The following is a 16,312-nucleotide window of genomic DNA, read 5'->3' on the forward strand; positions in this document are numbered from 1 at the left end:
TCTAAATTTGGAGGACAAGGCTTTATAAAATGCTAGTGCAATAAGAAATGCTTTTCAAGATTATGTAAGTGTAAAACGTCTAACGTATTGTGAAATTTTAAAATATAATGCCTTAGTGGAGTCACTGAAGGTGGATATGAGCTATTACCTCCGATTTCGTTTAACCTCCATCGATTTGCATTAAAATTTGTGAGTGGTTAGAGGATATTTCAAGGAACAAAGGTGACATGGTGCCAACTTGCGCTTTTACCCTGGGGGTGGATGTCACCCCTTCTCCGGGGTGAAAATTATTTTATTAAAAATAACCCCATGATTCGATAGAGGGACAAATTTCAAGCAAAATTTGTTATTTAAGGTTATTAAAATAAATCAAAACTTTTTAAGTTAAGGTCAAAGATTTTAATTTTTCTTGAGAAAAATGCATGTTTTTAACCAATTTTTCATCAATAACTCAAAAAGTGTGAGTTTTTACAAAAAAAGTTATTATTATCAAAATTGAATCTAATAAAAAATGAAATAAACCTCTTACTAGAAAAACCTTTTAGTGTTAACTAAAAGTAAGTTATAGGTAATTGAATGTATATTTTTTTCGGCGAGTAAAAAACTCTTAAGTATTCAAGCTGAAATAACGGGACATTGATGCATTTTATAACATACACGTATTTAACATTTGTCAAAGTACATAAAAATATCTATCAAATGAGCCCCCAAACATGTTGATATCGTTAAAATGTATGCTCCAAATTTTTTTCAAAACTTATCTTTTAAAATTTTTTCCAAACAATGTTATTGTTTTTTTTAGTAACTCCGTTCGTGTTTACGATATTAGGTTTATCTAAAAACTGTTTGAAGGCTAATTCCAAGTGCTATTTAAGCACGTTGAACCTAATCTTTTCAACCCCTTACTTTTTTAAAAATAAAAGGTTAAATGGCCCCGGTTGCATGGTTCCCACAGCAAAATTTAAGATTTAAACGTTTCTATCTCAGTTATTTTTCACCCTATAGAAATACTAAAATAGGTAAAATATTTGGCACATAAAAAACTAAAATTTGGTTATATATAATTTTTTACGTATATTGAGTATTTTTTAAGTACATATTATCAAAAGAATATGAAAATTACAGTAATTTTAAAAATTATGATTTTTTTAAATTATATCTTTTTTTTCAAAAATATGCATTCTAAACCGGCAAAAATTATGGAAAACATTACTTATGCTAATATAAAGAAGTTCTTGTAAGGATTACTACAAATTTTAATTTTTATGGAAATGGCGTATGTTTAATTTTTCACTTTTTCCTAAAAAATTCGAAACGTTTCTTTAATTTTCATTATAACTTGCTTAATTTTGACGATAGTACCTTGTTCTGAAGCTCATTTGATGGGTATTCCGAAGTAGTTTGACAAATGTTTAGCAGGAATATTTTATACATTGCATCGTTTTCCTGTTATTTAAGCTTGAATACTTAGATTTGAGTACTCGTCAAAAAAATACACATTCAATTGCCAATAACTCACTTTGAACTAACATTAGTTTAGTTCTTTATGTGAGGAATGTATTTAATTTTTTATTATCTTCAATTTCAGTAATAACAACTTTTTTGTAAAAGATTATAGTTTTTGATTTATACGTGAAAAACCGATTTAAAACAATCATTTTTTTACGAAAAAATAAAATCTTTGGTCTTTAATAACTCAGAAAGTGTTGATTGATTTTAATAACTTTATATAACAAATTTTGCTTAGAATTTGTCCCTCTATCGACTTATGGTATTATTTTTAATAAAATAATTTTCACCCCCGAGAAGGGGTGGCATCCACCCCCAGGGTAAAATCGCAAGTTGGCATCATGTCACCTTTGTTCTTTGAGGTATCCTGTAATTACTCACCAATTTTCATGAAGATCGATGGAGGTTCAACGAAATCGGAGGTGAAAACCTTCAGTGACTGCACTACCTCAACATGTAGGAATTAACAATATTTTTTTTATCTTAAAAACAACAATATAAAAATAATAAATAAACAATAAAATTAAAAAGTTACGTTTTATTAAACTTAATCTAACAAATTACGACATTTTAATAGCTGATCGGGGTTTGACTAGTCAAACCCCGATTTCATAAAATTAAATTTCGACCTTTTCCTGACTAACTTAGTCTCTCCTAGGTAAAGACCGAAACTGTAATTTATTTCGGGCTTTGACTAACACCGTCAGTCAGACCTGAGGATTGCCCAGTCAAACCTATGAGTGCCTGAAATTCGGGCTTTGACTATAACATATACACTGTAAATTACAAATGATTTACAAAGTTTATACATTATAACTATAAGTCATAATTCGGAAGTGCTCCTCGCAAGCGCGGCTCCTCCTTAGGGTCAATTGGTCAATGACCCCCCTAAAATAATCTCATAAAAATACCAATTTTATTAAAAATATCTTTTATCTAAAACTTCACTCTGAAATATAAAATTCTCTCTCAGCAGTCTGCATTGGCAAAACAAATATAATAGATATAATAACGTCGCGCCTCGCGCTATACACAAGCCCGTGGCTGGGCCGTATTTTAAATTGTCTATATACAGTTCTTATGGCTTATGGACAAATGCATGTAAAATAGAAAAGAGACGGCAGATAGCAATTTCGTGGGCGAGAGTGGGAGTGACCTTTCCGTCGTATACCTCTAGTAGAGTCGACGGCCTCACGTTTAGTTAGTTACCGTCTGCTGACCGCACTTCACGGCAGGTCTATATCGATCGCGGCGTATTTGCGTAATTTATTTTGTTTTGTTGGATTTTTTTGTGATTGTAACAAAAACAAGATGAGTGTTGTTGACGAAATAATTGCCTTAAAATCTGCTGGAACACTAAATTATGAACGGCGGCTTGAGAAAAAAGAAAGTGGTCGACCAAAACCAAACATGAATTTAAAACAAACAACAAAGGATAGGGGTAAGGACATTCAAAGATATTTTAAAGAATCAATGTACAATTTGTGTGATTGGATTTGTGGCTGCAGTGTGAGAAATGCATTTTTTTGCTATCCGTGTTTACTGTTTTCGAATGACGCTGTATGGGCGAAAAATGGAGTAACTGACATTAAGCATTTAAAAGTGAAAATTACAAAACATGCCTCTTCAACTACTCATATAAATTCATCAATGAGTTACGCAAGTTTAGGACGTGTTAACATAAGACAGCAACTTGATAGTGTATATCGTAAATCTGTGCATGACTTTAATGAATTGGTATCTAAAAATAGGTATATTTTAAACAAACTAATCGACTGTGTAAAATTTTGTGGAGTTTTCGAAATTGCATTGCGCGGTCATGACGAAAGTGACAGCTCCAATAATCGTGGAATTTTTCTGGGCCTTATCGATTTTGTTTCTGAACTGGATTTAATGTTTAAAGAACACATTGAAAAAAGTACAGTATTTAAAGGAACATCGAAAACAATTCAGAACGATATTTTAGAATCAATGTTAGCCATTGTGCATACTCATATCATGAAGGAGATTGGCCAGACAAATTTTGTGGCCATTCAAGTAGATGAGACCACAGACAGCTCCAATAAAACGCAGATGATTATCATATTGCGATATGTATTAACTGGTATTGTACATGAAAGATTTTGGAAATTTGTTAACCCCCTAGGTACTACAGCACAACATTTAACTAATGTAATATTGGAAGAACTTCAATTATTAAAAATTAATGAAGCACCTGAAAAATTGATTGCCCAAAGTTACGATGGTGCATCAGTCATGAGCGGTAAACTGGGAGGAGTACAAACAAAAATTAAAGAAATATACCCAAATGCACACTTCATTCACTGCTATGCCCATCAATTTAATCTTATCCTCCAAAAAGCGGCGAGTCAACACAAACCGATAAAAATTTTTTTTGCAAATTTACACGGATTTTCGTCCTTTTTCGGCCGATCTCCAAAACGTACGATGGTTCTGGATAGAGTGGTTAAAGTAAGGCTACCTAAAGCTGCGCCTACTCGATGGGCTTTCAATACAAAATGTGTTGAAATTGTATACACTTATAAAGATGATTTAAAATCTTGCTTAGAGGAAATTATTGATGAGGAGCAAGATGGTAACAATATAAATCAAGCAACTGGTTTAAAAAGACATTTGGAAGATGAGCATTTTTTATTTTGGTTAAATTTTTTCCATAAAATAATGCCCCATGTTGATATATTGTTTAAACAATTGCAAATGCGAGACATTGATGTTATATCTGTCAAAAATTGTATCCTGTCTTTTAACAACAATATCCAAATAATTAGAAATACTATTTTGGAATCAGAAGTACCAAGCACATCAACAGCAAAAAAAAGAAAAACTACTGCAGAGGATCCAAAGCGACGAACTGCACTTGAAATTTGTGATATTATTATATCTGAAATAAATCACAGGTTTAGTTTCAATGATCATCTCATGATTTCACAGTTATTCTACATAGAGAAATTTGAAGCATACACTACCAACTTTCCGCAAAATATTTTAAAAATGGTGACGGCTAATTATCCCACAGTGAATATTTCCAAACTAAAATCGGAACTTGAAGTCTTATATTGTCGTGAGGATTTTCGCAATAGTGCTGGTGCAGTAGCCATACTTCAGCTTTTTATTAACATGAATTTGTCTGAAACATTTTCTGAAGCAGTGAAGTTATTAAATATTTTGTGCACACTCCCTATGACAACCGTGGAAAGTGAGAGATGTTTTTCTACTTTAAAAAGAGTAAAAACATTCCTGCGTAATACGATGGGACAACCTAGACTTAGTGCCTTGTCTATGCTGAGCATCGAGAAAACGCTTGTCAAGAGCATTCCAAATTTCAATGAGAAGGTCATAGACTATTTTGCAGAACTAAAGGATAGAAGAATTGACTTAAAATATAAAAATATTTAAAGTAAGTTTCGTTTTAATAAATTTACAATTTATTATACTATAAATATTCCTATCTATATATCAGTCAATAACCTGTTCATACCATTTTTCCTATATTTTTTAAAAGATTTACTCTAAAAAAAGACAAATTTAATTTTCGGAAAACTAGGGTAAATAGTATTGAGTTTTATCTAAGTCTGTATTTTTTATCTAAAATATAAATGCTAAAAGATCTTTTAAATACTTTAAAAAATCAACAGTTTGAAGTTTTCAAACCAAAATGACCCCCCTGAAGATTGACCCACGAGCCGCCGCTGGCTCCTCGTAACATTCAACATGTCTTGGTTTGTTTATTTGTAATGCATCTTTATTGCGATTTTAGTATATCTAGCTACGGAAAGCTCCAAACAGAAGTGGAAGATCAAGTGAATAGAGCAAACAGAACCACAGGTTGCCTGAATGACACAATATGGAGAAATAAAAATATCGGAAAAGAAATGAAAGGCATAATTTACATAACAATCATCAGACCAAAAATGACCTACGCGGTAAAAACACGACCTGACACTGAGAGGACAAAAGATTGCTCGAAACAGCGGATATGAAAACCCTTCGAAACATCGATGGTAAGACGCTATGGGAGAGAGATAGAAGTACAGATAGAAGTACACATAACCCGAATTACAACAAATAGAGTAGTAGGGACAGCGAGAGACGGTTCCCGATTAGCAAGACGATCAGTGAAAGACAAAGAAAACGATGGAAGGACAACTTACTGGAGGCACATTGAAAAAAACAGAAAGGTTCATGTCTATACAAAAAGAAGGACATTCTTCATGTGTGTTGTATGTCGTATGTCGTATTGTACAGATATTAATTCTATCTACATGTACGATTACAAAACTGATTGTGTCGTTAACACGATGTACGTGCGAGGAGTATGTAAATATAGTAACTCAATTCCGTTATATTGCAATCACCGTGAACTACATTTCGAACTTGCAGCAAAATCAATTAAGATTATCAATTCGGTGATAGCAGAATCTATTTATTAAACTCATTTAACTCCACCCTTTATTCGCTGCAAATAGAGCCAACAATATTACACTACCAAATTGCGTGTTTCGCTTTCAGTTTTACATAGAACGTGTTTCTGGAGGTTCGGAAAAGTAAGTGCAATGAGTTTCAGATTTTTGGAAAGATATATTGATAGCATAATTTAAGGTAATTTGTTTTTAGTAGTAATACTACTAAATTTTTATTTTATCTTTGCGTCGGTTATTGATTTGTTTGTTTTTGTATTGTTATTATTTTTTATTCTTTAGTTTTACGTAGTTATTTTGCAATCTGGTTTTATCCACTGATTTGTTTATTTTCCATAATTTACCTGGTTCTTTTTCTTAGTTTTCTATGTCTACCTATTTCTCTACCTCTCATTTCTATACAAGGTATATACTTAGTCTCCGGCCTCCACTTAGACTCCGGAGTTCGATGCCTATATTATTTATTGTCAGAAGAGATACTTACACAAAATGTTTTATAGAAAAGTTATGTACAAATTGTGGCCTCATATTTTAATAAACGTTAATGTTTTGTAAATGTAACACTTAATATGTTGAAGTGGACAAAAGTTTTAAGTTTGGTATTCCAATGGTATGGAGGAAACCAAAAAATCCTTTTGACGATTGTCAGTTCTGTCTTGTGAATATAAAAGGCAGTGCCGACGCTAGGGAATAAAGTGCTCGCCAGTAAAATTAGTTAAGGCACCCTTCGGTTTTTTTAATTAGAATTTTGTATAACAGCAGCAGAAGCAAGGAAGGGCGTCCGCCAGCGTTGTATCCATTGCAGGCCCGTTATCGGCGGCCCTGATAAAGGGCATTAATCGTAACAACCGACATAAGTGGGTATATCCTAACCTGGATTCAGTAATAAGACCTCTACATCAGCTTGAGCAGATACCCATTCCGATATTTACCAGCCTATCTGCGTTGGCAGAGGATAATACACAAGCGTCATCTGACGGACTACAAACTAATACATTTGAAGGAAGTACATAACAGTGATTTTTAAGGGGATTCAACACGTCCCTAACGCTTAATTCAGGACGAGCTAACTTATTGTATTGGAGATGGACGATCTTATTAGACCTTAGTGAGAAAGAGGGGGAACGATTTCATACTAGATACTCACATGATGGCCGATTACTGCTGGAGTGTTCAAATGGACTGTTTGTTGTAAACACAACATTTATTAAGTTGATTTTATTTAATTCGTGTTATTGTAAATCATTAAGTTTTTGTGTTTTGAAATGACTGAAAATAATTTCGACCACGAGTCCAGTATTCTGTTAACCGAGGTACAGTAGTACCAAGCGGCGCCGCTAGGAGAATACTCCAATAATGCGTCGCAGATTACTTTAATGAAACGTGGTCATTTTGTACTCTATAACCGAGTAAGGTATGACAAAAAAGAAAATAATCGTTTTCGTTTTGATTCAATTCGAGTCTCTTGCCATCCTGTGACACCTGATGTTTCGGAATCTATCCCTTTTCAAAGAGGCTTCGCAAGAAGACTGAAGTGAACCATAACGAAACGAAGAAGAACTGCAGATATTAAAATATTTGCAGCGGAGTGTGATTAGACTAGCGCGAAATATTAAATACACAGCTTTTGGTTAACCAACAACTAATTGACAGGGTCGACAGCTACACATACCTTGGTACCAACATAAACAGCCAGTGGGACCACTCAAGTGAAATAAAACAACGCATAGGAAAAGCGAGATCAGCGTTCATAATGATGAAGTCTCTTTTCAGAAGCCACGATTTACCTCTTGCTACCAAAATCCCTATCATCAGATGCTATGTATTTTCTACGTTATTATACGGAGTAGAGGCCTGGACACTTTCAGAGGCTTCTTTGAGAAAACTCGAGGCATTCGAGATGTGGTGTTACAGGCGCATTTTGAGAATTTCGTGGGTGGATCGTGTGACTAATGTTGAGGTTCTACGTAGAATAGGCAAGGAATGCGAGATTATTAACACAATCAAAAAGCGCAAACTAGAATATCTTGGCCATGTTATGAGGAATGAACAGAGATATGGCAGATATGGCTTGTTGCAACTCATTCTTCAAGGCAAGGTATTTGGAAAGAGAGGACCTGGGAGAAGAATCTTGGCTTCAAAACCTGAGAAAATGGTTTAATACATCGACAACCGGACTATTCAGAATAGCAGCAAGCAAAGTTAGGATAGCCATGCTGATCGCCAACATCCGGAACGGATAGGCACCTTAAGAAGAAGAAGAAGAAGTGGTTAGACTGTCCTCTAACGGGGAATGACGAAATGAGTGAAAATAATTTAGACCACGAGTCCAGTATTCTACTAACCGAGGTACTCTATAACCTAAGAGTAAGAGTAAGCTATGACAAAAAAGAAAATAATCGTTTTCGTTTTGATTCAATTCGAGTCTCTTGCCATTCTCTGACACCTGATGTTTCGGAATCTATCCGTTTTCAAAGATGCTTCGCAAGAAGACTGAATTGAACCACAGTCTAACCACACTCCGCTGCAAATATTTTAATATCTGCAGTTCTTCTTCGTTTCGTTATGGTACAATTCAGTCTTCTTGCGAAGCCTCTTTGAAAAGGGATAGATTCCGAAACATCAGGTGTCAGAGGATGGCAAGAGACTCGAATTGAATCAAAACGAAAACGATTATTTTCTTTTTTGTGTTTTGGCACAATCTGTATTTTGGTTGGAAGAATTTTAGTTCTCTGAAACTTTTGTGTTAGATAAAACTATCTCTTATCCTGAAGCTGTGAAAAACAACTTCGAAGGCAAATGAACTGAAAGAAACTTTTAGTCAACGGCAGGAGAATACAGAAAGAATTTTGAGTAACCACTGCATTAAAGCCCTATTAGTTCATTTACTTTTTTACGTTCAATTTACATGGCAATGTTCAGAATAAATATCAATTCCGGAGTAAGCATCCCAATCGGATCTCCGTATTCTCCCCTTCGGGGGAAGCAAGTATGAACACGGTTATGAAATCAAAGAAATTCTGTCAACAACGTACGAAAATAGGTACCTGGGATGTGAAATCCATGTCTCAACCAGGTAAAATACAAATAACTATCAGAGAAATGGAACGATTAAACATCAAAGTGTTAGGAATAATTGAAATGAGATGGCCAGATGAAAATTACTGTGACATTGAAGAATATAGGATATATTACTCTGGGGCCTCCAAAAAACATGAATATGGAGGTTGGAGTTATTATGCACAATGCAGTCGCACAAAACGTTTCAAATTTTGTACCCGTTAATGAAAGAATAATGCTTGTTCAAGTAAAGGCGATTCCAGTAAACGTAAACATTGTACAAAAATATACTCACCTACAAGTGATACCGAAGAAGACGAAATAAATAATTTTTACGAAAAAATTACTACCCTCATTAAAAACGTCTCGAAGAAAGAAGTCCTCATAATAATGGGCGACTTACGGTCTAGGTCAGAGAAATGAAAGGGGAGAAAACGATGTACATTTGCAGGAGAGAACGATTTGGCTATTGTGCCAAGCAATAAAGCACTAAAATCGGCCTTACCTCCGAAAAAAAAAAAGGATAAGACGGATCTTAATAATTCTTTTTGCATTCGATTGGTGAATGCGCCAGGAAACTTTGTGAACCGGATCCATGTTATAATATTGAAAAGCTGCATACAAAAAATGAATTCTTAAAGTGCATCTCAAACAGACAATAAAAAAAACTCAGAACTCGTCAATTATCGGCGGAAATGAGTTCAATTTTGTTGCTCGGAGGTTTTTGGGGTCGCTGAAAACGAATATGACGTCAAAAGTGATCTCCGGAGTACCTATTGCCAAGGGTGCCTACTGTTTACCTCGTCATTACAATTCTTTAAAAAATTAGTCAAAAATCATTACTGAGGGGTTTTTGGGGTCGTTAACGACGAATATGACATCGGAAGTGATTTTCGGAGTACTTGGTGCCCAGGGTACCTACTGTTTAGCTCTCTTGTGGAGTTTTCGGCAAAAAATGTATTAAAAAATTAGTCAAAAATAATTACTCGGGGATTTTTGGGGTCGCTAACGACGAATATGACATCGGAAACGATCTCCGGAATACCTGGTGCCCAGGGTACCTACTTATTATGGATGAAGTGATCTGCGGAGTACCTGGTACCCAGGGTACCTACTGTTTACCTCGTTTATTGGAGTTTTCGGCAAATTCATTAAAAAATTAGTTAAACATCATTAGTTACGAGATAAACAGTAGGTACACTGGGCACCAGGTACACCGGAGATCACTTCCGATGTCATATTCGTCGTCAGAGCCCCAAAAACCCGTAAGTAATGAATTTTAACTAATTTATTGATGAATTTGCCAAAAACTCCAGAAAACGAGGTAAAAAGGAGGTACCCTGGGTACCAAGTACTCCGTAGAGCACTTCCGATGTCATATTCGTCGTCAGCGACCCAAAAAACCCCGAGTAATGATTTTTGGCTAATTTTTTATTGAATTTGCCGGAAACCCCATAAGAAGTAGGTATCCTGGGTACCAGGTATTCCGGAGATCGCTTCCGATGTCATATTCTTCGTTAGCGACACCAAAAACACCCAAGTAATTATTTTTGGCTAATTTTTTAATAAATTTTTTGCCGAAAACTCCACCAGACGGGGTAAACAGTAGGTACTCTGTGTACCAGGTACTCCGGAAATTACTTCCGATGTCATATTCGTCGTTAGTGGCCCCAAAAACCCCCGAGTAATGATTTTTGACTAATTTTGCCGAAAACTCCACAAGACGAGGTACACAGTAGGTACCCTGGGCACCAAGTACTCCGGAGATCGCTTTTGACGTCATATTCGTTTTCAGCGACCCCAAAAACCTCCGAGTAACAAAATTGAACTCATTTCCGCCGATAATTGACGAGTTCTGAATTTTTTTTATTATCTGTTTGAGATGTACTTTAAGAATGCATTTTTTGTATGGAGTTTTTCAATATTAATCATGGTTCCGATTCACAAAGTTTCCTGGCGCATTCACGAATCGAATGCAAAAAGAATTATTAAGATCCGTCTTGTCCTTTTTTTTTCGGAGGTTCAGTGCTTTATTGCTTCGACTATGTAATGAACACGTTTTTTGAACTACCTCCTCGAAGACTATAATATACTTGGAAATCCCCAATAGATGGCAAAGATGGTACAATCATGCGAAACCAAATTGTTTACATCACAATAAATCACAGATGCAGAAACAGCTGCAAAAATGCCAAAATATATCCCGGGGCAGATATAAACTCTGATCACAATCTATTAGTAGCTGAATTCAAAGTGAAGTGGAAGAAACTCAAATTATAAAAAGAAACACAACAATATACGATAGAAGAAAAATCAAGAGCCAAGTGTAAGAACACAAGTGGCAAAGACATGCTCAGCACCGCTCTAGTGGAAATGAAATCCAGCTCAACAGTTGAAGACAAAATAGAGAAAATAGTAAACGTTACGAGTTCTATAAAAAAAAAAGTTACTAACAGCGAATGTCAACAAAAAGAAACCCTGGATGACTGACGAAAGTCTGAAATTGATAACAGAAAGAAGAATGAAGAAAATAGAGAAAGACGTGGCAGGTTATAGATTCATAAACAACAAAATACGGAGAACAAAATACGGGAAAAGAACTCAAAGACAAATGCAAAGAAATTGAAATATTACAGGCAAAACATGGTACATTTAGTGTGCACAAAAAGGTCAAAGAAATAACAGGAAAATTAAAAAAGAGGTCAATAGGAAGAATGGAGAATGACCAAGGAGAAATAATTGTCGACATAGAACAGATAAAATCAACATGAAAAAATTACGTCGAACAACTTTTCTCAGACAAAAGAGAAGAACAAAAGATAGCGAACACCGAAACGGGCCCATGCATCCTTTTAGATGAAGTCGAGGCAGCCATAGCATCAATGAAAGACGGAAAGGCTCCCGGCCCAGATGAAGTTCAGGCTGAGATCTTTAAAGTGATCGATGAGGAATTCAAAAAAGAAATAACTAGAATATTCAACGAGATATATAACAGTGACAAAATACCTAGATAATGGCTGCGATCAGAATTTATAGTTGCCAAAAAAGCCAGGTGCCAAAAGGTGTAGTGACTTAATGAGCCACTTGTTGAAAATATTTTTAAAAATATTACATCGAAGGCTTTACATAATCTGAATTTAAGATTTACATAATCTTTACAAGAACAAGAAGTATTCCCAACGCAAATTGGTTTTATGAAAGGTTTAGGAACAAGAGAAGCCCTGTTCAGTATACAAGTTCCCTTCCAGCGTTGTCGGAACATGAACAGTAGTGTATGCGCTTGTTTCATCGAATACCAAAAGTCGTTTGACACAATGCAACGCAACAAAATGATGATGTTTTACAAGATGCGGGAATTGACGGCAAAGATTTACGTATAATCAAGAACTTATATTGGAATCAGCCAGCTTTCGTTAAAGTCAATAATGAAGTAACAGATGATATAAAAATACTTCGAGGAGTCCGACAAGGATGTATAATGTCACCCTTTATAGTTAATTTATATTCAGAGGCAATTTTCCAAGAAGCCCTAGAACACATGGAAGCAGGAATCCTGTTAAACGGCGAACCATTAAACAATTTTAGATATGCAGATGACACCGTTATCTTTGCAAACACTGCACAAGGGTTACAACTTATAATGATTAAAGTAGCAGAGGTTAGTAGCCAATATGGACTAAAAATTAACACGTCTAAAACTGAAGTCATGATAATCAGCAAAAAAAAGAATTGAGAGGGTACAGTTTACCATCAATCAAAAAGTAGTAGAACGTGTGCCAAAATATACGTACCTTGGTACTACATTAAATGAGCAGTGGGACTACTCCCAAGAAATAAAAGCTGGAATAGAAAAAGCTAGGGCAGCGTTCATCCAAATGTCCCAGCTGTTCAAATCACACAATTTGAATTTAGAACTGAAACTCAGACTCCTCCGATGTTCTAGTAGAGTCTTGGACTCTAATGGAAGTAACAACGAAGAGACTGGAAGCGTTCGAAATGTGGACATATCAAATAATTTGATATTTAACAAAATATAACCTGTTAAAATGCATTTTGCAGGAAAAGGTGAATGGTTAAAGAGGCGTCGGAAGAAGAAGAATATCTTGGTTCAGGAACCCGAGTTCCTGGTCATCCATATCTTGAGGACCTGGTTTGCGGCATCCACTACAGGGCTTTTCAAGGCAGCAGCTAATAAGATTATCATTGCCAGAATGATTGCCAAATTTGTAACGGATAGGCACCAGAGGAAGAAGAAGAAGATAAAACTAACATATGTTTGCACTTCTTAAGCATCTGCATTGTACGGTGCATCTCGCCTATCGAAATAAGAAAAACACATGTGACGTCCTTTTAGCAGAAAAGTGTAACGAATTATATTATGCAGGGATTTTGAGAAAACAGAACCATTTTAGCCTTCCGCGGGCAAAGATAGTATATATAGTTTCCCCGTACGCAAGAAGTGAGTATAATTTACCCTCGCCGTATAGGCGTGTAGGTGCGATAACTGTCTCTTTTTGCAATTATTTTAAAAACTGTCTCTCCCGCAAATTTTTAACTCGGTAATAAGGACAACACTCTCTTAATCGATTAATCGCTTATGTTGTTAAATTCTTTGTTTGTTATTAAATGTTTCTCACTTAACAGACAATTTTAATTTCTCACTCTCCTCTAAGTATGCACAACCTTTATGCGCTTCTCTTCGTTGTTTTAAACCAAAACAAAATACAACTTTTGAACCAGTTTCGTAAAAGTTCACTCTTAATTAATATCGCAGAACAGTATTCTCGCTGGGGCATCGTCGTGGTCCTAAAAAATTTTCCGATGTCCAATTGGGAAAAAGGAAATAATTACCCCCTTTCCCAAACGGTGGGGAGAGATCCAAATAAAAACCTCCCCACTGTCCTTTTAAAGCCTTTGCAGGAAAATCACATAAAAGGAAGTTTTTAGGTGACGCCAAATAACAGCTTTGTGCTGTTAGGTTTGATAAAAGGTTCATAACTATATCATTGTACAAAACATATTTTCCTTTATTCATCTCTCATTTTTTTTATGGGAAGAAGCATTACGTTATGTAAGTAGCGCTGCTTTAAATTTCCCAATAATATGTTAATTAAAAATGTGCTCTCTTATCGCATTTTGTGAAAACGATCTGATGGAGCAATTTTGATGACATTTTGGGTTCAGTCCAAATTACCCAGATTGTATGTTTACCAGTGTAAGTTGAGATTTTCATGGAGACTTCATGGAACTTAATTAGAACTCTATTTCATTGAACTTTACTTTGGTATAAGTACCTAATTCATGAAAATGTTTTTTTATAACAACTTGAGAAAAATCAACAGATTTAATTTAGCATAATATTATTATTAACTTCTGTGAGGTAATTTTAAATCATATACTATTATTATCAATTTCAAATTTTAGATTCAGATTCCATTAATGAAGTCGTTATGTTCGGAAATCGAGATTATTTGAGATTCGATGACAAACCTCAAACCCGCAAGAAAGAAATAGTCGCTGAAGAATATCAGTTTGTTGTAGAAGACGTAAGTGAAATTATAAGAGATACTATACAAGATGTACTTAACGAAGCAACTTATGTATCAGAAAAAGTAAACCAATGGAGCGCTTCGGTGACGGAACAATGTCTTTCAACTCTCAGCAAGACAAGAAAAATGTTTAAGTACGTAATAACATGTTCAATCATGCAAAGAACAGGAGCTGGTTTACATACGGCCAGTGCATGTTACTGGGATAGTGTTACAGATGGAACATGTACTGTTCGCTGGGAAAATAATGACATATATTGTGTAGTGACTGTCTTTGGTCTCGCTGTATAAAATATGTATACTGAATTTGTAAAATTAATAATCTAACAATAAAACACTGAAAAACTTTTGTTTTTATTCATTATTATCAATTAGCCAATCGCGTCCACTGCTGGACATAGGCCTCCCTCAGTTCTTTCCAGTGTTCTCTACACTTGTAGCCCAGTTTCTCGCTACTGTTTTTATGTCGTCGGTCCATCTAATCGGTGGTCGGCCTAGTTTCTGGGCCTCCATTTCATGATTCGTCTTGTTCACCGTTCATCTTGTGTTCTAGCTAAGTGCCCTGCCCAGTTTCATTTAAGCGTCGTGATTCTTTCGATGACGTCTTGAACTCCTGATCTTTGCCTGATTTGTAGCTTTGTTATGAGGTCTCAAAGGCTCACTTTAGCATTGCACGTTCCATGGCTCGTTGTGTAACTCCGAGTTTATTCGCGGATTTTTGCCTGTGTTAAAGTCTCTGCTCCATAAGTTTGTACGGTCAAAACACATTGGTTATAAACCTTTCGCTTGAGACAAATTGGCTTTGAATATGGCTTAATTTGCCAAATTCTGCCCATGTCAGGCCTATTCGCCTATGTATTTCATGTGTTTGTCTCTACTTATTTTGATCTCGTGTCCCACATATTTGTAAGTGTTTGTTTGTTATATTAATAATTGTCAATAGATATATTGCCACTCAGTACGTGATTTGTCATAAGTTTAGTTTTCTCAAAGTTCACTTTTAATCCTGCTCTCTCAGACAGAGTTTTAAGCGAATGTATCATGAAACTGTATCTTGTGAGTTGTGTGCGATTAACACATCATCTGCAAACCTTAAATGATTTTATTTCTCCATCTATATTGATACCCATATCTTGCCATTGAATGTTCTTAAAAATTGATTCTAGTAGAGCTGCCGTGAACAATTTTGGTAAAATATTATCTTCTTATTATCTTCGTGTAGTTGTATACTTGATATACCTAGCGTTTTCATATGTTTTTGATTAGTGACATGTACCTGTAATCTATTCAGCATTCCTTTACTGCTTCCAGTACTGTTTTAAACTCTACAGAATCAGTGGCGTGCTGGCCATATAAATGAATCGGTGCAATCACCGAGAGGCCGCGGCCTCTTGAGGCCGGTCAAATAGGATTTTTCACAAAAAAATTTAGACGTAACAAAAGAAATATTTTTTTAAATTTATAATCGAATGTTAATTTTGTTAATAATATAGGCGCTTAACGCGCGTTTTAATAACACACGATTACTAATACGGATGGTGTTCACATGCTAACCCGCGTTTTAAATCATTAAAACGCGCGTTGGCATGTGAACGGTGTCAAGTAGTATGTAGTTAATGTAAATAAATGAATAAGACTCTATACATAAATAGATTACTACAGATAATCTTTATTTTCATACATACAAGTATGTATATTTATGGTTTTCCAATTTCCTTCAAACATGTATGAATTCTGCAGAATAAAAAACGGAAA

At 35.2% G+C, this 16,312-nt stretch overlaps 2 protein-coding genes across 3 annotated transcripts in view; one reads left to right on the plus strand and one right to left on the minus strand.

Moving 5' to 3' along the window:
- Window positions 1-16,312, minus strand: part of LOC126890352 (laminin subunit gamma-1-like) — a 255,953-nt gene that overhangs the window by 140,595 nt on the left and 99,046 nt on the right. The gene's annotated exons all lie outside the window — the stretch shown is intronic.
- On the plus strand, window positions 5,895-14,904 carry LOC126890354 (dynein light chain Tctex-type 1-like). 2 transcript variants are annotated; one of them, XM_050659224.1, is made up of 2 exons: window positions 5,895-6,129; window positions 14,433-14,904. In XM_050659224.1, exon 2 carries the CDS (start codon window positions 14,459-14,461, stop codon window positions 14,846-14,848), a length of 390 nt encoding a protein of 129 aa, XP_050515181.1. In that variant the 5' UTR covers window positions 5,895-6,129; window positions 14,433-14,458; the 3' UTR covers window positions 14,849-14,904. The 2 variants fall into 2 exon arrangements, with proteins under 2 accessions (XP_050515181.1, XP_050515182.1); XM_050659225.1 differs by having other exon boundaries at window positions 5,897-6,074.

This window comes from Diabrotica virgifera, chromosome 8 (genome assembly GCF_917563875.1).
Source record: "Diabrotica virgifera virgifera chromosome 8, PGI_DIABVI_V3a".
Taxonomy (NCBI): Eukaryota; Metazoa; Arthropoda; class Insecta; order Coleoptera; family Chrysomelidae; genus Diabrotica; species Diabrotica virgifera.